The sequence below is a fragment of the Falco biarmicus genome, chromosome 10 (assembly GCF_023638135.1).
Source record: "Falco biarmicus isolate bFalBia1 chromosome 10, bFalBia1.pri, whole genome shotgun sequence".
NCBI lineage: Eukaryota > Metazoa > Chordata > Aves > Falconiformes > Falconidae > Falco > Falco biarmicus.
The window spans coordinates 2,371,517-2,398,268 of NC_079297.1; the positions used below are offsets into that span (position 1 = coordinate 2,371,517).

At 46.6% G+C, this 26,752-nt stretch overlaps 1 protein-coding gene across 7 annotated transcripts in view; it reads right to left on the bottom strand.

Annotated features, from left to right (window-relative positions):
* The window catches only part of TOX2 (TOX high mobility group box family member 2), a 150,755-nt gene that overhangs the window by 38,580 nt on the left and 85,423 nt on the right, over nucleotides 1-26,752 (bottom strand). For all 7 annotated transcript variants that reach the window (XM_056353951.1, XM_056353950.1, XM_056353957.1 and 4 more), the window contains exon 3: nucleotides 23,402-23,647. In XM_056353951.1, the coding sequence (XP_056209926.1) occupies nucleotides 23,402-23,647 (246 nt within the window). The remainder of the gene's footprint in view (nucleotides 1-23,401; nucleotides 23,648-26,752) is intronic.

The following is a 26,752-nucleotide window of genomic DNA, read 5'->3' on the forward strand; positions in this document are numbered from 1 at the left end:
GTTTTATTGCATGGAGCATTAAAGAAGAAGAAGAAGGAAAAGAGAAGCAATTTTAGAACACAACAGGAAAATGAGAAGACTACATAGAAAAATTGTCCCTGTGGGATGAAACTGTGAATTAATTTTAAAAGCTTTCTTTTGATTGCAAAGTTTAACAACCCACTTTGCAACCACCATGAGAAACTCCTGCAGCATTACAGTTCTGGAATTCTGGGTTCCCCAGCGCTGATACCGCATCTGCACACAAACCACATCACTTCTTTCACATATCTGCAATGCGCTGCCCCCTTTTTGCCACACAGACACACACCCCCCACCCCCCACCCCACCCCTGGTATCCTCCTGCGGCCAGATATTGCTGGGATTATTGTGTTAGTTTGTAATAAGTGTTTCATAAGAGTCTCCTGTTACCAGGAACACAAGCATCCAGGGAAGAAGGATGGTTCCGTGGCCGAATATTTGATGGGAAACTGTTGGAGTTTCAAGACCCAGCTCTGCCAGAGCAATCTGAGAAGGGGAACGAATCTCCCACACACCAGTTCCCTGCCAGCAAAATGATGATCATGGCATTTACCTCCTCTGCAGAGGGGAACTTCTGAGAGCTGCAAGGTATGCAATGACCTTGCTGCATCGGTAAACTGTTAACAGAAGGCGCAGTCTATTATCTCCTTGTCTTTAATTATAGCAAATGCTGAACACTTGTAAAATAGGTGCAAAAAGCCCAAATGACTCTGTATGTACAAAACTAATTGCAGGAGGGAACAGAGAAGAGGAACTGGAGCACCAGCTCCTGCCACAGAAGCCAGATGCCTTAACTTCTGTTCTGACTCCCGACAACGACAAATTCTTCCCATTTCTTAACTAGCTAATATAACCGCAGATGCTATTCTGACAGAAATTACAGACATGCAAAAACCTACATAAATGCAGAATGAAAGCCATACAACTTTAGGAAGTGCTTACTTAGGTTCCAGCAGCAACATTAACCTGAGCTGCTGCGCTGCCTGCATTGTGCAATACAGTTTATTAGATTAGCAGCAGTATTAAGGAGGGCTGGTGAAAGAGTATTCAGTCCAGCAGCACCTCTGTCCTCTTGGATTTCCTCATGATGGATAACAGACACCTCAGAGATTCATTTATTTCCTTCTAATATCGGTTCCTGAAGGTGAAATATGCCATATTAAATGAGGCTTGGGTCTGCCCAAGACTGGACTGCCACAATAACAAGTGTTCCCACTGCCAGTCTTTATTTAATCCAGGTAACAGCAGGGATTCAGGCCATCAAAACCACTTCCTTCCCTCCCAAAACATATAACCTCAAGTGGAAAACCAAAAGTAACGCATAACCCCATTAAAGGTTTGATCTCCTCCACTGGGATTACATGCTGGCACTGGGGAGCTTGATCAATTGAGTCTTGAGGTTCAATCAATAAGTGTCAACGACAACATACTGCATTACAGCGATGCTATCCATTTATCAACCTAAATAATCCAGTCACCCAAAAGACAGAGACACTAAACCAGCAATTAAGGTCTTAGGGGAAGCCTGGACGGTGCCTCTGCTGAGCCGCGGCTCCTGGGACAGCCCTGGGTTTTTGGTGCTCCGAAGGGACCAAAGGAGCTTCCACCTCAGTATCAGGCACACTACCCTCAGTGCCGAGCTGTTGATTTGATAGATATGGCAGGACTCAAAAGCAACAGAAAACATTTCAATTAGGCTCCTTAAAAAAGTGATCACTATTTTGTCTTACACATTGTGTCACCAAAACATTTGGGATGGTGTGCCATGCTTGGCGCCGCATTTGCATTTCCATCTGATCAGACATCAAGGACACATGCCAAGCGAATATTTACATTCCAGATCAAATCACATTTCCCAGAGATCTCATTAACCTGCTGACCTGGAATTAAACAAAACCACCTGGAAAGGAAGCGCTTTCCTCCCCGATGCGCACCGAAAGACACCTTCTGAGTTTCCCAGTCAAGCTCTGAGCATGGGCGGCTTCACGTAGGTGTAAGGATTTGCGTTCCCTGGAATACTTCCCAGGTTTTTTTCTGTCCCGTGAGTTTCTGCACAAGCAGTCAGGTTCTTCAAGAGCTATGGCTGCATCTGTACACACAAATGGTCTTAAAAGCCACACGGCACGGCACCAGCAGTAGGTTAGGGGGAGTGGGTGGCGGGGAAATCACAAACAAAATTCACCCCTCTCAAGGGCTGAGCATCTCCACAGGGGGCTCACAGCCGATGAGGACCTCAGCTCTCCCGGGTGCTGAGGGCACCCCCTTTCTATCCCTGGCAGCCGCAGAGGATAAAGCTGTGCTGACAGCGCAGCCCCCTGCCCCTGTGCTTGCCGTGGCACAGGGCTGCTGCCCTCCTCATCCCACAGAGGGGCAAGTGGTGGGGTCTGGGCAGCCTCCATCGCTGTAAGCAAAAGGGCCCATCTCCCACTACATAAAAGCACTACATAAACATCCCAACCAGAGAAAAACTATTCCTGTTCTGCTAGAAAAAAATGCAGCCATCTCAGCTTGAACTTTGGGGTCTAGGCTGTTATTTACATGCATCTTCATTTTTTAAACAAAAACTTAATGCTGCTTACAGAAGATTACTGCCAAAAACTTTTATCACTTTGGCAGACTGATTTTCCAGGAATAGACAATATTTCCCAAGTAGCCATACGTGTATCAAAGAGGATGCGCTATAGCAGATAGTCTTGGGAGAAGCTACAGCAGGATCCTGGGATCTCGACTTGTAGGAAGGGATTTGATCTCACTTGTCTCAGCTTCCCCAGCTGGAAACACAAAAAAGCAATTACTGCAGACCCAAGATGGGCAGATACAAATGATGTCATGAGGGACAAGGTTAGCAAAGATCAGGCTATTCCACACTTCAACTTCCTCTTCCTGAGATGACGAAGACGAAGAAGAGACAAATATATTATCTGGGAAGAAAGGGTTACTTTTCAATCGAAAATTAATGCACTGAATACTGAATTAACATGTGGGATAATTAAAACCATCTTTCCAATGAATTTATTATAGGATATACAAAGCTAATTATAAATTCTCTGTTGCTTAATCCCTTGCAGTTTGCTAATGCAGCGTTGAAATCTCTTTGGCCACACTTGTTTAAATTATTCATTAGACACAGCAACAGTTGTGAACTGTAATTTAAATTGGCATCTCATGAATATTCAATTAATACAATAAACACTGGAATGTTTTACTGCACACTGCTCGATAGTTTGTGCTCAAGCTTGTGTTGACACATTTTTATTAACTCTTTATAAAGGTGTTACCTATTTATGTCACTGATTACAATGAGAATAAAAAGTCCCACTCATAAATATTTGTGTCGTCGTCTTAAGAGAGACAACGTAATTAGGCAAAGCTTCAAAAGTCATAATTAATATCAGGCGGATATCCTTTCCCTCCTGTTTGCCTCTGAACACACGGACTGGCACGCTTTCAAAGCCTGGCACATCTACCCATGTTGTGGCTTTGGCACTGCAGCTTTCCAAACTGCCCCAGGCAAATTGCGGGGTGCCCCCACGGGGTGCCCCCGCAATGCTCCACCTGGTACCCCGCAGCCCCCAGGCAGCACGGCGGAGCTGCCAGCCCAGCCGCCCCCGTGCCGTGCTCTGCTCCCACCACGCAGAAGATGGAAACATAGAGAGAGATGTAAATATTCACCCTCTGGTCTGAAGACTGGCCTGCCAGAATTGGGAAATAAAATGCAGCTGGACATAAAATCCCCGTGTGTGGTAGCCTGACGGCACTCTGCAGTGACTTATAGCCTTTTAATGGGGCATTTTTAGCAGCAGTACTAAAAAATAATTATCAAGTGGCTGTATAATTCAGTGTGGTTTTCTATTTTAAGACTGAACTTTTTCGCTTAAAAGCAAGGTCCTGCGCTGACAAGAGACTGTAAAAACAACATTGTAGGACTCTGCATCTGCGGCTTTTCAGCAGCACCACATAATTGGTTTAGTTTAGAAATTAAAAGTATTTTCCCCGCAACTGCCATCCTTGCAAACAGGGTTGGTGATGTGAGACCGAAGGTATCAGAGATTCAGCATCATGCAGAGCTGCCAAGTATTCCCAGCAATGCGGTAAGACTCAGGGAAATCCCCAGTACCCAAATGCACCCTGTGTGCGCTGACTTCCACCTGCACAGATCGGCGTTGCTGGGTGAAAGATATCAGCTTCTGCAATCATCGCTTTGTTTCCAGAGAAATAAGGATTTTTTTTTTTTTTTTTTTTTTTTTTTTGAGCAAACACCCGGCCAGCACATTCTCATGTACACGACAGCCCCCTTGCTCACTCAGGGGATAATATCACTGTCCCTCTGTTGCATGGGGTAATCTTATTAGCAAGTGGATGAACGAAAAGACCAAAGGCCAAGCAGTTTATCCCAGCAGGAGATTTTGCTGATTGCTGGTGTGACCACGAGCTGCCCTGAGGCTCTCATGCCCCGAGGTGAGTGTAACACAGTGGGGAGAGCTGGGCTGAGGTCCCCCATCGGCTTGCAGCTCACTTCTGAGATGTCCCCGGTAAGTGCCTTGACCCCTCGTCTCCTCCTGGGTACCAAGAGGGATGTTCCTCAGTGAGGAGGAGTGGTGAAGTTAATGAATATTCACAAAGTGTTTAAACACTAATTACAAATGGATCAGCTAAGTGAACAACTTCAAAAATGCAGAAGTCTAATGAAACAACTTTATTATAAAGCTATTACTGTTTCCACACATTTCAGTTGGCTTGGGGTCATTCGAAGGATTTTAGACCCAGTTTCAAGGAAAGTAACTTCGGTATCTGCTTCTATAGCAATCTATTTAGATTTTCATAACCCTGGAAGGCATTCACAGTACCTCCAGCAGGCATCTACAAGTATCTTATATACATTTGTACTTTTTTCTACCAGTGGAGATGGTGGACTACTGCCAACCACCCATGGTTTCACTGGCAGCACTCACCTTGTCAAACCTAACACTCAACACTGAAAAGATTCCGGTAAATGATTTTAGGCATTAGGGTAATTTTCTATCTGCTTCTTTTTTAATGATATGCTTCCACCACAGGACTCAACATTCAGCGTAGCATTTGCTTGTTGTTACCTGAATTTGATTCCTCACAGGGAAGATTATTCCCTCCTCCATCCCCCTGTGCGCACGGCAGGAACCACTGCCTCCTCTGTGAACTTTGTATTCCTTTTTCCCACTCCCCCCTCCCTAGCACAAAAAGCTGGTTTGTCATCTCTTAATTATGGCTTTGTCATTGTCAGCTCCTCCGTTCACCTCAACCTTTATTTCCACTGACATACAGCATATGACTGGGACGTGCTGCTGCTGCGATGCCTCTTGTTCCAGCTGAGCCACCTGTGAGTCAGCCGAGGGCTGTGCACCTGTTGTACTTCTCCATAAATTAGTAAGTGATACCTTGGCTTGAATTGCAAGGGTCTTTCAAGAATAATCAGTGCATTTTTGTTGGTGTTTCTTCAAGCTGTTTCTCATGTACCACAGCTGGCATTTCGTTTCAACCTTGCGGTAGAACAGAGACAATCATGACACTTTGTACTGCTAATGCCTTTCTTTTTTCTGATGCATGAATAATTTTCTCTGCCACTGTAGCAGCTCTCCCAGAATACTAAAAGCCACACAGTCTCCTGTAACCATATCAATTCCGCTCTGACGTGAGTCGGAGAGCTGCAGCGCTCCTGGTGATGTCAATGCATGATTCAGACACGCTTTCCTTTATGCTCCCAGATCCAGGGCCCATTCTGCCTCTCTGGGAAGGGGGGGAGTTGGCTGAGTTCCTACCAACTGTGCCATGGCTCACCCAGCCCCCCAGTCTGCAGTCACACAAACTGGAAACTGCCACTTTACACTGTTCAGCCTGAACCCCGTCCTGCGACACCAGCAGGAATGCTGCCCTTTCCTTTCTCACATACCAGGTGCAGAGGCTGCCAACCACAGCTACCCCCTGCTCCCCCAGCCCCTTCCCTCCTGCATCTCCGCCTCTGCTCATCCCGCGCCGTCAGTGCCTGCCCACCTGGGACCAAGACTGGTTACCCACAACAGCATCTCACTCCTAACTTTAGCTGCTCCTTGTCATCTTCATGTCTATTCATGTCTCTTCAGTGTGTTACAAAGACAGAATGTGAATTTTTTCATTAACCTTCACTTTCAACATGCAACTGCTCCTTTCTGCTGAATAGCTGGAAAAATTAACATCTGTGCAAACACAGGCACCGGAATGTGAACTGATGCGTCCGAGCTGGGTGTCCAGCCCTCCTTGAATCCCTGCAGAGACATGCGCCTCATCCCAGGGCAGGTATCTGAGGCAGGTCCAATGAATCACACTCCAGAAGAGCTTCTTCACTCTCAAAGAAACCCGTGTCACCAATTGAGGCCTGATAAGTGACTCCCACTCTGGGTATCACTCCACAAAGCTGGTTTGTTAATGTAGGCATTTTCAACCTTTGCAATGCTTTTAACAAAATGGCCAGGCTCAAAGCCTATTATTTTTTATACTCCTGACTCAACCCTGCCAGTGCCCTGGACTTGGCACTCTCATTCTTGGCTTTGGCTGCAAAACTTTTTTTTCTAAGGACTCTGTAAGCTGCTGTCTCTTAAAGACTTTTCAAAACCGTCAGACCCTCCAGCAAGAAGGGCACTGTCTGTACCCAGTGCCTCTGGCCCAATCTCCCTCGGGGCAGGGGACTTCTCCTTCTTTTCCTGTCTCCACGTTCTTAGTCTTTCGCGTTTTGAAGAAGTCACCTTTGTACTATGATCAGGTGCCTTCAGTCTGGCCCATGTTAGGCTGTTCAGATGTTGCAGTGATACATACAGGGAAGAAATGACCTAGGAAAAGGTTCCTTGGAGGAAACAGTAAACCCAGCATTCCTTGAGCTAATGATGTTTTCCATAACTTTGGCTCTCAGCTCTTGACAAGACTGACACGTCTTTGTGTAAGGGAGAATCAAGCTCCTGAGGTCTGGTTGTAATATGTATTGATTTTAATGATCCATGGTTTTTAAATTACTGTAGATTATGTACTACAAAGGAGCCATCTTGCTACAGCCATAATTGTAGTCATTCATCTAATTTTTCCCCAGCGAACCCTCAATGTCAGCTATAACTGAAGTCCAGTTATTATTCATGATGTACACGGCATCAAGAGTGTGCCAAGTGATTGATTGGGTGTTAAAATTGTTACTGGCCGCTTCCTCACACCTATTTATTGTAATCATATGGCCAACTTCCCACACACACCACAAACACTGCAAAAATGTAAATACAATGGAACATGGTTTAAAATTATTGCAAGAACCCCACTCCCAGCTCCTGCCAGCTCCTCCTGGCTGGAGAGCCAGCTCCACTTCCACGCACGCGACCTCCAAGGACAGCTGAATAACAGAGTTCAGCATCACCCAGGGGACACGACAGCAAAAAGTCTGCTTGTAATAACCAAAACCTTTGACCATTCATGGGCAACAGTAAAAATCAACATGAAATTCACGGCCACTAGCACTTCCAGAGAAGTGCGGTACTTCTCGGTGAATGGCTCAAATAAATCAGCATGGCTGAATTGCTGCTGACTGCACTAAATTCATTGTGCTGTATATGACTTTTCTACTTCAGTGAGAAAGCAAAGCAAAAGGGAATGAAGCAAACTGTCACTCAGGAGAATTCCAGCTCCAATCAACCATTATGGATCAGGAAATCAAAATTTTCAGCAGGCCCTCAATTGAGTCCTGGATTTTTGAGGCGTAAGACCCAAAGCATAAAATAAAAAGGCAGGACTGCCACAGACAAAAGTTTTCCTGTGCAGACCTGAAGTTATTGCACACCAGTCATGTGTACAGACATGCACATACACACTCATGCAAGGAGCTTGCAAATGCAGCTCTGTGTGATCCTAGCAGATTCAGGGGTTTTCCCCACAAATTCTTTGAAAATGTACATCAGGGAAGCTCTGTCAGGTCACATTTCATCAATGCTCTGTGGCTGTGAGAAGCCAGAGAAAAACTACTTTTAGAAGTCCTGCTTGCTGGGCGCTGTGCTATTGCACAGGAGAGTCCCTTCCACAACCAGCTTACTGTTAACAAATCTTTACAGCAAAACGAATATCCGCTGGGCTAGCAGAGGAAACGTTTACAGACCCACGCTGCTTAGCCACACATGCTCACATCCCATAAATCAGCAGCGGTATTGCTCTTCCACTTGGCATTAGTACAATACCTTCATCAGGGCATACTACTTGGTGCTGAACCTCGGCTTCCATCCCTTCAGGAATTGTATTTCTGCCTTGTAAAACAGCATGGCAGAGCCACGGATGCTGAATTATAAAAGAAGAATGTTCAAAATCAGCCGTACCCTGGGCGAGACAGGGATCTCTAATCTGCCTTGCAAATGCCCTGACACATTTTGTATGGGTCCCTAGCACTACCAGGACTCCCCTAGTTCAGTATTTGCTTTTATGGAAGGATTAAAAACCCTTTTTCTTTCTGTCTTGGCATTGACTGTTTGGATTTAAATCTTTGGGCAACTCTTGCTTAGACGCTCCATAGATGCTGTAGGGCGCATCTACCGGCCACCACAGCAGGGCTGAAGTTCTGCCAGCAATGGGCAGCCGCTGAAGAAGCAATGACCCCCCCAGGAGGACAAAGCAGAGCAAAAAGTGCTGGGTGCTCTCAGTGAGGATGGAGGCAATAAAAGGACCCATAAGTGCAGATCCTTCTGGCCTTCCATCTGCAGCATGGATGCATTAAAATAAAACTGCTTCTTCAGTTAGAGCTGCCTGGTGGTAAGACCCCCCAGCGAGAGCCCTGCAGCCACTTCCAGGGCCACGAAGACAATTTTGTCTCCAGCAAATACCTGCTCAGTGACCAGATCATCTCTGAGCTCCACGGTGGGCTTTACTTCTGGGCATTTCCCACAGACCTTCAGACCTACGTTCCTCAGAGAGGCCTGATTGTAGCCTCAGATTTGTTATTAGAAAATTGTGTTCTTATGGGACAGTTGCAAGGGGAGCTAGGCTGTGGTACCCACAAATCCTATCATGAAATCTAAGCTTAAAAAGGAATTTTTTAATTAGATTTCCCAAAAGAGAGAACTTAGCCAATACTTCCAACCAAACCGAAGCCAGCTGGCTGTGGAGGCTGAGCAGTGGCCTGCCTCATCATGCTGTGCGAGAAGGCAGGTACTTTCCACCTCATCACGCCTGCCAAGACATGGAAATCGAAGCAAAAATTCAACTTCAGTTGCTGATATCAGCTTTGGGTTTTGTGGGGGACAGCTGGGAAAAGCATGTGTCCTAGCTATCCCATTTTCACGTCTTTTCCTCTCTTGCCAGAACTGGATGTTCTCAGTTCGGCTCAACATGAACATGAAAGTGAACAGGACTCGTCTTGAAAGGGAAGTGATTTTCCTGCAGGTAAGCATGCCGCCTCCTCCTTCAGATTAAAGCTAACCAGATGGCCAACTGTCTGTAGATTGTTGCTAAAAAACACAGGCTGAAATAATCAGAGAGTCTCTAGGACAGACAGAGAAAACTGATATAGAACTGGAAATGGACCATGAAAAAGCACAACCAGCGAGAAAGTTGGAGCTGTGTGCAGGGTTGTCTCCAGCAGTGGGCAGAAACCTTCTGCGATAAAGCAGGTGGATTGGCAACAGCAGATGGGTGTTTGGCACTAAGAATATGAAACCATCGCTGCATTAGCAACTGGAGCTCTGCTCTTTCAGAGACCATTTCTGCACATGCAAACCAGGTGAACACAAAAAATGCACTTTCAAAGACATGGCTTGCAAAGGCTGCTCTATCCCAGCGGGCTGGCATCGGTACGATCTGGAAAAGAGCAATGGGACGTTCTCTTTGCCTTAGAGAAAATTATGTTGATGACATAAATCACAAATGTTTCAAGTAATAAGGAGTTATTAATGCCATGAGGTTGAATTTGGGAACGTGCCCAGATCTCCATCCTTACCCTGACAAGGTAAGGAGGATCCAGGCTTTGGATGCAGAGGGAAACTACCCAGGTCCGGCTCGCGATGCCATGTAGCAAGGGCAGCAGGGTCAGGATTGCTTCAGCCACTGTTTTTTAGCAAAGGTCTATGGTGACATCAGTGGGTGTAAACACCAGGAGCCCAAAGCAGACACGGCCCAATTCTGCCTTCCCCTGAATGAGACACGACACAGATGAGATGGGACCTGGTGCTCCCCAGCTTCAGATTAACGCCAGTTAGAAATCAGCTTTGGATTTATTACATGCAAGAACTGCCTCCTCCTCTCCACCATCATCCATTTTAACATCTACTGCAGCAACTCCCCATGTTTTTGGTGCATCCATAAACATTTTAAAAATATCTTTTTGGTGTTTTTACTTTCACCCTCACTCTCAGTGAGTCACAGAGTTTATCTTGGCCTGTGTGGAAAAAAGTATTCCCTTTTATCGCCCTGAACTTCCAAATCTCAGTTCCCATGAAGTGTTCCTGTTAAGGAACACTCCTGATCTAGCTGTTCTCTCATTTGTTCTATGCACTGTTATAATTTCAATTATTTTATTCACCTCCTTCTTAAACGTAGTATCTGCCACTGTAAAGAGCTTTTCAGGCCCATGATAATTTCTGTTTCTGTTCTTTGAGCCTCTTTTTTTTCCCTTCTCCTTGCCTGAGACAGGCTGACCAGTACAGTACACAGGACACAAATCTCCAAACCTCTGCCACGAATTTCTCCTGCCCTTGTCCCTGCACAGGGTTTTTTGGGGAGCAAGCCATGTGCTTTCTGGCAGTTAATTCAGAGCACTGCAAGCTTTATGAATTGTGAATATTTTTCTCCTCCACGTGCATTAATTCAACATGTATCCACGCTGAACAAACTGCCATATTGATCCTGCAGTCCATTTCCCTCTTATGTTTAAATCTTCCTGAATTCTCTTTTTCCTGTCCCAAATACATCCAATTTCTTTGTGTCACCCTCAAATTTTACTCCTCACTGCCTACATCCAGCATTGTTAATAACAAAGCATAAACAACACAGCATCCAGGGCAACCAAAAAAACCCTTGAGAGATCCCCACAAATCATCACGGGCATGGGTCTTGCCTGCTTGCCCCAGGTGCTGCGCTGCTGGTGCCTGGAGGGGAAGGGAGCAGATCCTGCTCCCCCCAACAGCACCACGGTGTCTCACAGCTGCCTCCTGCAGTTACAGGACATCTTGATCTGTAATGAGAAATGCCCACTGCAAGAGAGGTAAGTGAGAAGTATAACGCTGGCAATTTCTACGGATGTTGAAGAATTGCAGCAATACACTTCTCCCTGCCTTGCGTGGCAGTTCAGAGAGACCAAACAATTTCTATGGTGTAAACGGAAGGTTCCTAATGGGATTCTGCAGAGCTGGGAGACAAATATAACAGCCATGCGGAGCATTAAGGAATGCTTTCCAGCCAGCAGAGGCGAAGTGAAACACTTGGACATATAGCATTACCAACTGGCTCGCTGCCATGCATCAGATACAGAAACATTTTTCTCTTTCTGTGACAAGCTGCATCTGTAGCAATCATTATAATTTCTCCTGACATTGCATCCCACACCTCTTCACAGAGGCAGGACTCAAGCAGCATTCTTCATTTAAATGGTAACTTTGGTTTTCCTGGGCTCTGGGGATGTAACGCGTGGCAGCCTGTGCCACCAGGGCAGAAGGGAGGGCTGCTGGGAGCTGCGTGTTGCAGGGTGTGCTTCACAGGGTCAACACTTCTGCTCTTCTGCGGGGGTCTGAATTTGGCAGCTGGACCTACCAGACCCACACCTACCCCACCAGAGAAATGCAGGAAGAGATCTGGGGTATTTGGTGAAGAAAGGGCAATCTGACTCCAGATCCATGTTTATATTCTCTCCTGCTCTCCGCTGTCATTCACACTAACAGCAAACCCCACTGAGTCCACGGGCAGGAGAAATCTCCCCTAAAAAGACCAGGATTACCATTTATATTTACCAGCCCAGGAAATCTTACCTACCAATTAGAAGCGGTTTCTCCCTTCGCTCTGAGTGATCAGCCGAATGGCTGACGTAGCTCTTTGATCTCCTCATTGCATAACAAAGCCTCTTACAGCCTATTATTTTTATTGTAAGCGCTTTCTGTTATTTGCCTCCAAAAATGGCTCCCATTTAAATAATAAAAAAAGACTTACTCAACGTGCACACACCTACAGCAGCGAATAGTCATCATAACTTCTACAGCTGAAACAAAAGCCATGGAAATTTCCATCCTTTTGTGCTCTCCCGCCCCGGGCGTGTGCTGGCTGCAACCGAGCTGCGGGGTCCGACTGCCTCTGCCTCCAAAACCAGCCACCACCGGGCCATTTGGGCAGGAAACTTCTGGAAAGGCAACCGAAAGCAAGCCATGGAACGCAGCGTGTGTGTTGATTGGAAACAAGCCTCAAAGTTGCACAGACTCTCCTTGTCGGCAAGGAAAATGTGGGGCGATGAGTAATTGCTGGAGCAGGTTAATGCAACCTGGTAACATGCAAAGAGGAGGCAAATGACAGCGAAGAGATAAATATGATTGATCTAAGGGATAAGGGCAATTAAAGATGGGCTGCAACATTGATCAAAACGTGCAAGATGGATGGCAAAGACTTGCCAGATATGCTACTTTAGTGGGATAATTGACAGCACACAGTTTTTCCTCCATCAGAGGCGCTGCTGGTTAAAACTGGCAAAAAATTATTCTATTTACAGCTGCTTGAAGCACTTCAAAGAAGACTTTCTGTTGTATTACAACGTGGGGTGTAAACACATGGGAGCATGAAGACTTGACGGTGTGGCGGAGGTTATGACACAAATTAGAAACCTTCATTTGTCTTCCAGAGGCTCTTCCACATGGCACAGACCCACAGCCACATCTCCTCGTTATTCCCAAGGAAACAAGCACACACTGCAAAGAGGGGAGGGTAGCACAAGAGAGAAAAGGCAGCAAACGAGGTGAATATAGGGTGCAAGCGCCCAGTGGGATGGAAGGAGCTCCATCTATTTGGCAAAACCGCCTTCCCCACATCAGACCATTACTGCCAGTCCAGGCAGGTGTCAATGAAAGCTCAGCTTTGTTTCACAGCCCTGTGCCGGCAGAAGTGACAGGCAGTGAGCAGGATGAAAGAGAAGATGCAGACACGCGCCTTGGGGATTATTGCTGCCTGGAAATGATTGTATTTTCCTGTGTGTGACCCAAACAGAAGTAAGACCTCAGATAACCTGCACCACTGACTCATGTGCACAAAATAAGGCACAAAGACAGCATTTTGGGGAGGGTGGAAGCTCATCTGGGTGATGAGCTGCAAGAGAGCTGAGCGCATTCAGTAGGAGGTGATGGAAGCAGCAAGATACTGCAGCTCTCGCATGAACTTTTTTGCAGTCCTGATACCAGAGCCCAGGCTGCTGGTCAAGCACAGGTCTTGGTTAGCAGAGACCCTGGCAACACAGTAGCATTACCTTTTCTTACTGTTCCCAAAGGGGCTGGGGTCTCTGACGTCCAAACCAGACCTAAAACCATCATGCCAAAGACAACCAACCTTTAAGCAAAGACAGTCTGTGATGTAGTTTATCTCATGCTGCAATTAAAGGCAAGATGTTTTCCAATGCCCCAAACAAATTTGCATGGGCAAGGGTAATTTCAACATTTTCTGGCTGTTATCTGACTGTTCCATCTTTTTATCCTTTCAATTGCAACCTTTTGGCATAATGTCCTACATTTTTACAGACTGTGACAAGAGGTAAGAAGGTGGCAGAGATGGTCCCACAAGAACGCCAGAGGCCAAGCAGCTGGAGAAAGCCCATATAGATGCACCCCCCCTGCTCCTGGGGCCAAGGTGACAAATCCCCGACAAGGAGATGGGGGGCATGCTGGGGCACTCTTTCCCCAGAGCCACATACCAGACTCCAAACAAATTCTTCTCCAAATCTCTAGTTCACTTTTTCAAAGCACATTCTCATTTGCAGGGTTTTTTTTTGATGTGGGCAAAATGCACTTTTAGCCTCAGCCAGAAGAACTGTTCAGGTGGGTTTGCTAAGGAGAAAAAATGTCATCCTGCAGAAGTACACAACCTAAACCGAAAGGGTTAAACCTAAGCTGAGTAACAGGCATCCATCCCATGGCTGCATCCGACAGACACACGCATGTTAAGATCAGAATCAGTTCTTTAAAAAGATCCACCCCGTACTTCCAACATATTTACTCCAGTTGTTTGATATTGTTCTGAAAACGTCCTTCATTTCATATTCATCTTATCCGCTACTATAATTCACAGATTTTATTTTCCACTATATTTTTAATTTATATCATGTTTTATTTATACTACTGTCTTTTATGAAACCCCAAATTTCAAAACTGACATAAGCATTACACACATAAAGTAGACTTCTTATTATCAACATGGCATAGGAGACAAAAAATGACAGGAATAAATCTTAGGTTTTATGCTGGTGAGACATTCTGCAAAGTAAGTGACATTTCTCAGCAATACAAATTGTACATTAAAAGATAATTTTCAGAACATGATACCAGCTATGGAGTGCAGCCCCATTACGCAAAGTAATACTGGAGCCGTGCTTTAGCAAATGCTGTTTTTATGTTGTACTAGTTTGGCATTGAGATTGCATCAGGTCTTGTGAGTAGACTTTGGAGTGATTAAGTTTACTGTGCACAAAACCCATTTATTTGGCAAACCGTCAACACGGTGTAATTGATATTTTAATTACACTACTAATACATACATGCTGTTCACAACGAGCCTCCTCATTGGCATTACATAAACCATGTATTTATAGTGTTGATTACTGTTCCAAAGAAGTTTGCTTAAATGCAGACTTAAATGCAATTGGTAGTATTTTAAATTGCTACAAAAGCAAACCAAATTGTTTCGCAAATGCTTAATGGCAGCAACGCGCAGCACAGTGCAAACAAGAGGGACCGTCTCACTTGACATATGTTCTGGGGATAACGCGTGCACCCTCCCCACCATTATGGCACGGTTATTTTATTGCTGATAAGGCGACTCTAACTAGTGCGACTACCCTGGAGGCACCAGCTTATCAGAAAGATAGTGACCAGCTCAAGGAGAGGAAAGATTAGGAGGACGGATTTCTATGGAATAGTTAAAAGGTGCAACACAACCGGACGACCATGTGGCACAGAGATGCTGCTTAACGGAACCCCCACCACCTTGGGATGGGACCTGCTGTCTTTCTGGCCAAGCGATGAGTAGGGGGAGATAAGGAGCCAGTTTGCAGCACAAAACCAAAAGAGATACAGACAAGAGAGACACTTCTACAGCCAGGCATGGGATGGTGCCGTAGCTATGAGCACGTTTTAGCGCTTTCCTACATCCTCCTGTTATGGGGCAGAAAGAAAAGGGTGGACGCGAGCATGTAGCAGTGGCTGCAGCAAGTAGGAGGATGGAAGGGGAAGAAGAAATCTAGACTGTGGTGTGATGAACAGGGCACGCGGCATGAGGGCACTGTGTTTTACAGGCAGCAGATCGCCTGTGCACCTCTGGCAATTGCTTTGCACCTCTATATTATTTTTCTGCCACCTCTGTAGGTAGTAAGCTCTCCAAAGTAGGGGTATCTCCTCCCTGTAGGTTTTGCACCATGTCAAGCAGGTGTGGCTCTTGCCCAGATATATATAATATACATGACATCACAATTGTAACAGTGTGTAACCATAATAATAATGATAATAACAACAATAATAGCAATGCAATAATATAGAGTAACAACAACAATAATAATGACTATAGTCATGCAATAATATAGAGCAAAAGTAACTTATAGGTGGATATCACAGAAAATCTCCCAAGGGTGAGACCTCCTAAAGGATGCAGTAATCCCACGTGACTCATCCTTTGAGAGGTCCCAGGTGGGATTTGTCACATTGAGGCAGGATCCCCTCAGGCAAGAACCCGGCACCAGCTGGCAGAAGCCTGCAAAGCTTGGGAAGACCTTTGCTATGTCCCAGGAAAGACCAAGCGCTTTGTGTGTATCGCAGGTCTCGGAGCCCATGTCCGTAGAGATATGCCAAAGGGAAACTGGGCCTGAGAGGTGCTGATCACCAGCCAGATCCTTCCACAAAGTTTGAAGGCTGCAATCAAGCCTCTTTTCTCAGAGGATCTGGGCTGCTAGGAGGAGACTGTTTGCAAAGGGAAACCCCACTTTAGAAAGCACCAAGGAGGAGATGCACAAAGACATGAACAGGAGCAGCGTCCCCCTTCCCAGGTTGGGTATCTACCTGCCTTTTGGAAAGGCACTTCTCAACAACCTGTCGGCCATTGCCCTATGAGTGCAACAAGCTCCGGCATCAGCAGCGCGGCTCCCCATCTCCTCACCTCCTCCCTGCACAGCACCGGCCTGCCACAGGCAGGGGGAATGCTGGAGGGGACGTCCCAGCACGACACAAAACCAGGGTTTTACACCACTGGAAAAAGCAACTTGGGTTATTGCAAAGCAAATTACTTTGTTAATTCATTTGTTAATTAGCCATAGAGGATGGACAGTGGGAAAGGGGAGCTGGGACTGCCTCTGCCCCTGGAGAGGCTGCTCTGGATGAAGGCTGGGGTGTCACCTCGCTGGGGGTCACCTGAGACCTGGCAGCATCCCCTCGTGCCCAGCTGAGCTGCTGAGGAGCAGTTCTGCAGGACAGCAGCTCTGAGGGGTTTTTGGGAAAAAAGGCAGGTTTCCATGCAAGATCCCCACCCTGGCAGGTGAAAGTCACCCCATCCCAGACCCGGCAGGTCGAGGTGACACCTTGTCCTCCTTTCCCTCGTTTGGTGAGTAAATCTTGCATTACCAAGCAAAATCCACATCCGCTTTGCTTCTCAGCTATCACAAGAGCTCACTCGTGTGAAAAGTGTATCGTGACACCTGACTTTCTCGTATCTCAGAACTGGGATACCCATGGGTGAACTCAAGGACCGACCACACAAGCGTACCGGTAGGAGCTCGGTCCCTCAGGTTCCTTCTTCCAATGCACAGCCCCTGTAAGCTCTGCTGCTGCTTGAGCACTGGCCAAGCGGGGACCCGAGTGTGACTCCCAGCACCTCAGTTCTCTCCCAGCGACGCCTGGCAGGGACCGCTCAGACACATCAGCATCAGCTCTGTGAGCAGAGAGGCTGCTGCTCTGCAGGGAGCTTGTACCGGTGCTCAGGATGACCGGGAAGCTCCGGGAGAACCTCTCCCACAGAAGAGGACCCATATTCCCATGGGCACCCACATGCCTGCAGGCACCAGCTCTGCACCTGCATCACCAGCCTCAGCAGTCGCTTTGAGAGCACGGGCAGGAGCAGCAGCATCCCCGCTCTCCCCAAACATGACAGTGAAAACTTCAGAAAGTAACTATCCATACGTGCCCCTTCCTCCCAGAGAGCATGTTTTTAAACACATACAAGAACAATTTTCTCTTTGATTGGGAATCTTGTCTCCCAGGTTCCAACCTGGAGTGAAATCTTATGACGAAGCGATAAAGCTCGGGGGGAGGCAGGGAGGGAAGGGGGCTTTCAAATGAAAATGCCAACAGATACTTAAAGCCAGAAGCATGTGTGGGTGTTGCTAAATTAAGCTCGCAAGTAGGTGGGGCAAATGCCTTAAACGAGTTTGTGAAGGTAAAATAACGTTCATTAAAAATAGAAAAACAACTGAAAAAATATCCTTTGTATTCAACTTCACACTCGTACATCATAATGTTCCAGTAAAAGCCCATTTTCCCTTGAGATAATAAAAGAATTGAATTTTTCCTTATCGGTCATCTATTTTTCTAGCTAAAGCTATTACTCCCTCTCTGCGGTTGCTAGGCAACAAGAAATATTAATAGCAGCTTTTATTAGCTTAGCTTTAGCAGTGGAGTACCAGAATGAGAAAATGGAAAACATAAATGTGTTACATAAATCTTTCAACCTTTCAGGGTTTGTGTTAGTCTCTGTTTTCATAATGATTTATTGAAGTGATGGTTCATTTATGAGAAAAAGGAGTGTGAAATAAGAAAACGGAACATTACCCTGAAGGACTGTTTGAAAATAAATAATTATAGGAGGTGAAGAAAAGCTGTTTAAAACCATTTTTCTGAGTTTTATAAAATTTAAAAAGACATATTTCTTTCATTTATTGCCTCTGAGAAAAACACTAGCAGGGAATTGCAAACAGGGCTCTGTTTAATACAAAGAACCCTTCATGTATGGTTGTATTATTACTATTTTCCACTGAGGGCTCATGTTCAGGAGTTTAGTTTTTAAATACTGAACCATTAATAAGCAGAAAGCCAAATTAGTCAAAATCTAAAGCACGCAACACAAAATTGCCAGAGCAATCTTATCCAGGGCTGGAACACAGGGGACCCTGCTGAGCTGCTGCTGCTGGTGACACACAGCAGCCTGTGGTCCGACGGAGCTGGCTGAGCTGTGCCCGGCCGTGGCTCCTGCCTGCTTGCTTGTTCATTTATTTATTTGTTAAGGCTCTTCCAAGGACCATGAACTTGCTCTGAAGGGCGCTGCTGCACGGACATTGCATTGGGATATAGATTATCCCAAGTAACTTCTTTTAACAGGCAGTGCTTCAGGATGATTGGAATATTGACGTATCGGAAATATTTACCAACAACACACAAGCTGCGTTGCCTACCGGGATCACGTCCCCCCACAGCCAGGCATGTGAGCCCCAGCTCTGGGAAAGGGCTACCTTTCCGTTCCACCTCCCACGCGGGAAGCAGGTGGGATGCTGCTAAGCTGTTTGCTCTCTGTTCCACAGCAAAGCATCGGGAAACAGCTATTCAGGCTGCAAAGTCAACCAACTGACTTTCCAGGAATTTCAGGGTTGTTCTCATCCTTGCTGCCACAGCTCACCCCCATTTACCCATTACCCTCTATGTGAACGGCTTCCACAAGTAACTTGGAATTTGGTATTTGTACACCATGAATGTGCTTTTTTCCACTGAAGGGTTTTAACATTTTTCAGATCATCTGCTTCCACCCAACAAACTGAAACGAAGAATTTCCAGGCTGCGACCACAGCCTTTTTTCACTTGCACCAGCTTGCTGCGAGAAGAAACAAGTTACCGCACTGGGCTCAAGGAAATGTTAGTGCCTCTAAAACAGTCACAAAGGTCTCTCACCGTCAGAAGCACCAGGAAGATGCAGACACCGAGATAGTTGCCAGCCTTTCCAATCAAACTCGATATACCTGCTATAAAACCAATGTTTGCTCGTAACAGCTGCCACACATCCGAACTGATGCTTCCCCCACGGAACAGGTGCAGCTCTGCCCTGATTTCACCCGGGCACGGCGGAGCAGGAGTGGAGCGGGGCGGCTGCAGCCCCACAGCACTCGCCATGGGAGAACAGGCTGGTTTTTCAGCGTGCCCCAGCGTGGCGACGTCCTTTGGCCAGGCTGGGAGCAGCACATGGTGTCGGGGCTCCCGGCAGTGCTGGTGGGCTCGGGGCAGTGCTGTCCCCCCGGCCAGGGGCTCCCAGCTCCCACCACCCCAGCACCAGGCTCTGTCCTACCCAATAAGCAGAGATACCCCCAGCCTACTCAGCTCCTATCTAATATTTATGGAAATATGTTTGCACTGCATAGAAATTCTTGGGCTCTGACCTTGATCGCCCTTTGTCTCTGTCAAATACGTTCTGCCAAATCCCTTCTGAGATCTCATTTATTCACAGCAGCTCCTTAACCCAGTGGGCACCCCACCTCGCCAGCAATTGCTGCCCCGATTCCCAACGTCTCCCTGCCCCCTCCCCTGTTTTCCCTCACATCCCCGCAGCCCCCTGGTCCCAGCCCTGGTGCGGTCCCAGCCCAGCAGGTCTCCCTGCGGATCCCCAGAGGGTTCAGCAGCTACTTATCCACGCTGTAACACTGCTGGGATGTTCACAGTGAGCAAAGTCATACTCTTTCCAAGGAAAACATCCTTTTTCTTCTCTGATTAATTTCTCTTAAACATTCTCATTTCTCAATGACAATCACATCTCTCTCATTTTCTTTCCCTCTTGCCATTCCTCCTCTTTCCCTCCTCTTTTCCCATAGCAAAAGAGAGGACAGTAGAAAAACAATATCCGCTGTATTAAGAATTTCCTGTTTGTTTCTTGCCACCAACACAAAAAATATCATACCTTCCCCAAACGAGCCAGTCCTGCCTCCACCCCAGCCTCCCTGCTCCCCCTAACATCACCTCCTCTGCCATCTCTTTGCCTACTCTTGCCCATCCATCCCTGCTCCTCTCCCCATCAGGTTCCTGCATCCTACCTTCAGTGTCTGAAAACTCCCTAACTTCTAAAAACTGGTGGTGGTAAAACAAAAAAAGGAGATAAAGTGACAGAAACAGCAGTGAAGAACTGTGTTACATAAATGTAGACTGGTCCATGGGGCAGAGTGAAGTGTGCGGAGGTTGGTGGCGTGGAGGATGCTCTGGCTGTTGCTGCTGAAGGTATAAGGAAAGGCAGAGGTGATGGTGGCCTTGGTTCTTCCCCAGCAGGGTACAGCTGCTTTGCTAGAACAAGGGGCTCCAGCTCCTGACACCCCATGGACGGGCTGGAGCCAGGTACAGGGTCTAGCTTGCACCAAAATCCACCTTCCCTCTCCAGCTCTCACCCTGCCATGGGAATTTCTGCGCTGATTTAAACTCACTTTGACTTGATATTCATCTGCACAATGGGAGCAGCAGCCTCCTCCCTTGCAGAGGCACTGGGAGGCTTAATTCAATCTAAGGATGATGTTGGGACATCCCAGGACAAGAGACAGGCCAAAGGGGACAGCAACCCGCACCTGTATTTTCCTTATTCACTTCTGAACTGCAGAGGAAAATACGAATGAATCCCCAGTGCTACTCCTAGCTCACGTCTTTTCAGCAGCTCAAGATTTTGTCACGATGATGCCTTAAAAAAATGCCAAGTCTTAAAAAAAGACTTTTTTAGGGAAAAGTCTGACCAATGTCTAAACACTTTACCTTGAATTGCTTGTCATTTGTCACTGTATTCAAACCAAGAGACACGGCAGCCAACGCAGGAAATAGCTGCCTATGCAAAACCGGGTCCGAACTACAGCGAAGAGCAGCAGCAAGGAGCCAGGCTCCCGGCTCCAGCATTTGCATGAGCGATGTCGGTCCTGGAACAAAGACAAAACCGCCACACGCCTCCGCGGCGCTCAGGCGAGGCTCGCTCCCAGACTGGCTTCCCGTCACTACCCGTGCGGCGATACGGCCTCTCTGTTTGGAAGCGTTAGCAAACAAGCCCCTTTGCTGATCTGGAGGCTCCTTGCTGCAGACTCCCACCCGAAGGTGGCTGGGTGCAGGGGTGCAGCGATGCCTGGAGCAGGCTGGCATCACGGGGCCAGCGCCGAGTGGGCTGCAGCGTGCTGGGCACGAGGTATTAACCATCCGAGTTTAAAAATCTGCTCTGACTCCGGGATTTTATTGTGTTACCTGCATGTGCTGCTCCCATTACCACTAACGGGAGTTCCTATGGGATGAATGAGGCTGTCATGGGCTGGAGGTGGAGTAAGGGGAGACTCAATTTGGGTATCCAGAAAAAAAAAAGGGGGTGGGGAGGGGCTAGAAGGTGTTACCTTTCAGTGGGAGAAGTCTGATGGCATGGAAAAAAGGCTTTAACGGGGGGTAAGGCAGGATACAATTTGGAGCTAAAATTGCAAGGCGGTTCGCTCCCTGATCTGCTTCCTCTGCTGCTGGGACCTCTGAAGATGTATTACAGCTCCACGGGTTTCCGCTGGAAACGAAACAGTTTCAATCCGCTATCGGCTGGAAAATTCAGGGTTCACTGGATTTTTTATTTTTGTGGTAAGGGGCAAACAAATCTTAATCTCTCTATTCTACGTTTACAGCCCACTAAGCCCCCTTCTTATCTTCTCTGGCTCAGTCCTGATTTATTGTCACCATGCTGCATTTGTAAAACAGTACCATGAAGTAAGAAAGAGAACATTTCCCAAGGACTACTCCAAAATAAATTATTTCAGACGTACAGAAGCTGCTTAATAAATCCCACTATTCTTGTTTCTTTAGGTATTTTAGAAAGTGATTTATAAGTGCAATATCACCTCTCAAAGATGAGACAATCAACACAGGATAAAATTACCGTGTTATGAAAATAGGGGTCAGGCAAAGGGGCTGTGCTTTGAATTAAGCCAAGGGAAAATATTTCATCTGAAATTAACTCTTTTTGTCACCGAAATGAATGTTTTAATCACCTAAGAACCTAAAAGCTAACACAGAGGCCTAAGTAATATTTAATTCCACAGAAATATGCCTGTGTTCAATATTGATGGGCAGAACATGATATTTTTCTTAAACACACTAACAATTAAACTTGGAGACGCATGAAGACTTTAGAAAGCCTTGGGATTTTCCTAGACTAAGAGATAATATCCCATTCAAATATTTAAATATCACTACCTTTCATACCGTTATCTATTCAAGCAATCAACACCAAATGTTCTCCAGCTAGCGGAGTGCAGACTCGCAGGCATGCTATTTAAGTAAAATTAACTGTTTGATATTGATGCCATCCAACAGTACCCATGAAAATCAATGATCTTTGAGAGAAACAATGCAGAAAACTAACCATAGGGCTAAATCTGCTAAAGAGGAAAACATTATTAAACAACAACAGTATTAATTCAATACCACTGTCAAAATCAAGTCGCAACCTTTCCTCGGTGCTGCTGATACAGAAGCATCGTAAGGTCTAATTGGCCCTGAGGTTTCTTCCCAGAGCTGCACTTTACTTCATTATCCCTGCCTTATTTATTCTTACAGAAGAGTCATTTGAAACTTCACAAGGTATCTCCTTGCCACGGCGTGAGCCAAGAGGCAATTTGAGTGTGCAAGTGCAAGGAGGGATCTTGTTCCCCTCAAAATCAACAGGACACGCTTTCCCTTCACGCTGATGCTCCTGCTGATGCCGCTGGGGCCACCCTGGCAGCAGGACACAGCAGTGATGGGCTGGGAGTTTTTCCCAGCAGGATAAAGGATGCAGGGCGTAGGGGTTATGAACCAGGGGCTTCAGCTGGTCACCTTCACGTGGGGGATGGAGCACGTGCACTTTGCTCAGTTCAGTGATGACATTACGTACACGGAGGAAAGCAACTTTCCCCTCGACTCTTGAGTAGTTAATAAAGCTCAGGAAGACACCAAACTGGAAATACAAAATTGCCACCACGACCACAGCCATGCGGCATCTGCCACTGCACCCTGACCTTGGCAGGCAGCAGGGCAGTGAGGCTGGGCTGTCACCAGATCTTCCCGACCCCCAGCGCAAACAACTTGTTGCAACATCCTTTGACATTCAATTGACTCAGAACTCGAAATACAGAGCAGCTTGAATGAAAGGTAGTAAGGGGGAAAAAATCACTGACCGTGGGTAGCTGGCTGGAGAGAAGATGCCCATCCTGACTCAACATGTTGGAGACCATGATGGCCGGCAGGTCCATGTTCTGGTAGGGGTACGCTGGTATCAGGCTGTTTGGAGGGAGGCTGTGGCACAGGGAGTGATATCCAGTTTCGTGGTCCACCAAGTGCAGGAGGGAAGGGTCAGGGAGATTTGGAGGCGTTATGGGAGGGATCTCATAGTCTTCGTTGTTCTCATTCTGACCGTTATACGTCTAAAACATGAAAAAGACATTTTGCAATGTATCACTGCCTTGTTGCTTCAGCAAAGAAAAACAATTATTTGTGTAAGAAATACAAAAGCACATCCCAGGGAAAATGGTTTTGCTTTAATAAGACATCTCTAGTCCTGGACACCAGCAGGCTGTAACTAGATGGGAGCCAGGTAGTGAGTGTGGTAGCAACACACCATCTGTCAGGGACACCATGGGTCCTTGCACAACTTGGATCCGCCCTGGGCACCCCCAGTGCTCCCCTCTCCCACGCTGCATCCCACCAGTGCATCTCTAGTGCACCAAAGCCTCAGCAGAATCCTCCCTGCCTGGACCACAGCCAGGCAAGCTATGCTCGCGGAGCCCACAGCCGTGAAAGAGCACAGCCATTTCCCAACCTGCTGCAGCATTTTTAAGTCAAAAGTCTTTCTCTGGGCACCCAGCTTAGCTCTTATGGTATCTACAGTTTGTATTTTCAAGAGTTTTTATGAGAATTAGCTCCGCAGAAATAACTAGTATGTGGGAACAAAATTCCTGTTGATTCCTCACAAACTCCAGCACAGAAGCTGCAACCAGGGAGGGAGAGTTGGAAAGACAGCCATCGCTTTTTAAAAAATCCTTTAAAGAAAGCCTGCATGATCTACCACATATGGAGATTTGTCCTTCCTTATATCCTTATCCAAATTTCCTTCGGACAAGTGTTCCCTCACCTCCCTACCAACGGTCTCGTGAGGTGACCACAAACACAGAGATGTTGTACTCCTCGTGCTTCCCATGTTTTCTGGTGGCTTGTTTACTTCTAAGTGTCCAATTTATATAGAGAAAGAATATGTTATTGCACCTGTGCTATCGTTTTCACTTCAGACAAAAACATATTTGCTTCATAATGTAAGTGTGAATTTATCTAAAATTATTAATTATCAACACAGAACATAATGAGTCTCTGGCAGAGGAGGCTTATTCTAAACATCTACTGTTTCACATATTATTACAGCATATGAAATTCTGATTAGCCATAGTATTATACACATGGATTTTAAGCTAAATTTCCCCGATCACCTAGTTTCATGGTTGGATTTTGACTTAATACTTGATTTAAGAGCAAAACCCCAGATGTGTGCAAAACCAGTTAAGCACTGTAGGCTTTATTAATCCATTGCCCCAGAGCTCACATTTGGATTCATGCTCTTCATTGCCCCAGACTGCAGGTAGAAAACCCTTAATAAAATAAAATAAACCCCATATTTAAGTGGAATACAGAAGCCAGTGGGAGAGGCAACGGGGAGCAAGGAGGTATCTGGATAGTGGAAGGGCTTGCAGCAGGAGCACTGCCTGGGAGAGACGGGTGTCGGAGCAGGGGCTGTCGGAGCAGGGGGTCACTCCTGCCTCACCCCAAAGCCGGGGCTGGAAGCAGCCCATCCTCTGCTGAGCTGAACCCCTGCCTCTCACCCCGCCTCATCCTGCTGCAAAGGGAGACAGAGAGAAGAGCAGGCAGCGCACATCCCACCCCAGCCTTCACGTTCGCCTGAGATTCCCACCGGCTGGGGGTAAATAGGAGTGCGTGAGAAATACAAGACAGAGCCCGGGCTGAGGTAGCCCTGTACCAGCCGTTACTGTTCGGGGCAAACCCAAGCCCAGCTGCTTTTCCAGGCAGCCGCTGTCTAGCAGTGGCATTACACGGGGCAGGCAGGGGGCTGAGAGGATGTACACAACAGCAGACAGAGCGATCCCCTTTAAGACGACGAGTAGTTAGGTTTCCATTTGGGCTACGCTTTTTGAGGTACACCGATTCTTTCCCAGTTATTTAAGAGGATTTCACTCCATGCTTTACAAAAAGGGATTTAAATAAATCATTGCACAGCAAACTTGTTCCTCCAACTGGTTTATTTTGGTATCAGGTATATAAGCAAGTGGCTTTACTGTACTTAACTAAATTATGTAAAACCCACTCAAAGTTTCCTAAAGCTCTCTTCAAAACTACAAGTTCCCTGTGTTGCTGCCGAGCAGCTCACCGAAGGCCTTTGAGGTGGTTTTGTGAGGAGCACGAAAGCCCAGCGCCCCGCACATTTCTGCCTCCTCTATTCAGCCCAGGGGAGGGAAAGAGAAAAAAAGACCTGTTTAAATCACAAAGCTTTCTGAACAGCTACAGTATTGTGCAGACATATCAAAATTACAATCAAAGCTGTACACAATCAAAATCAGATTAGACAATATCCAATCAACAGAATCAGACTTGGTGCCTGCCAGCTTTTACACCCTATCGCTACGAACAATTTTCCAAAGCAAGCCGTGTTTATTCTATATATGTTTTAAATAGATTGCTAGAAAGATAAGGAAGGGAGATGAGACAGATAGACACTCGCAAGGCGGGAAAGGGGGGTGATTTATTGTCACACACGGTGCCTACTGACATGTCTGAGGTGACGCCTCCGTCCCCACGAAGGGTGGTCTCACGCCGCGTGCACAAAAGCTGTCATCTCAACCCCTTTGCCAGTAACACCCAACACTCCTTTCTACCACCATGTGGGCTACGCTGCAGATTATATTTCCTATTCTTATGTTAATTTGAATTAAATTAAACAGCCAATTATATGTTATAAGGATACATTACAAATTAGATTAGTGAGCTGGTTTGAACCCATTCATCCCGCCAGGACTCCAAACGCAATTGCACAGAAGCTCGCTCTGCTAAAAGGCTGCCCATTACAGTACACAAAAAAGCACGGAAGATCTAGGATTTTCCACTGTCAAACAGATGACAGTTGTTGTGATTACACATTATTCCTCTTCAAATTAAACCACTGAAATCAGCTGAAACAACAAGCCTCTTCTTGCAAAGCCACTCTCGGCTCGTGCTGCAGGGCAGATGGGTGCTGCCTGGAGTGGCAAAGCTCTGCTTCTGCCTGCAGCCGGATGGAGCAGCAGGATGGAGCCAAGCACCCCCAGAGAGGGGACTGTGCCTCTTCTCTGACTCCCTCCTTGCCCTCAGACCCCCGTGTATCTCTCTGTGCTCCAGTTACAGGGGCTGTGCTGCAAGACCAGGCACCAGGCATGGACCAAACTGCCCTGAGCACAGCACCGGGGCTATGCCCCATGCTCGCACAGCAG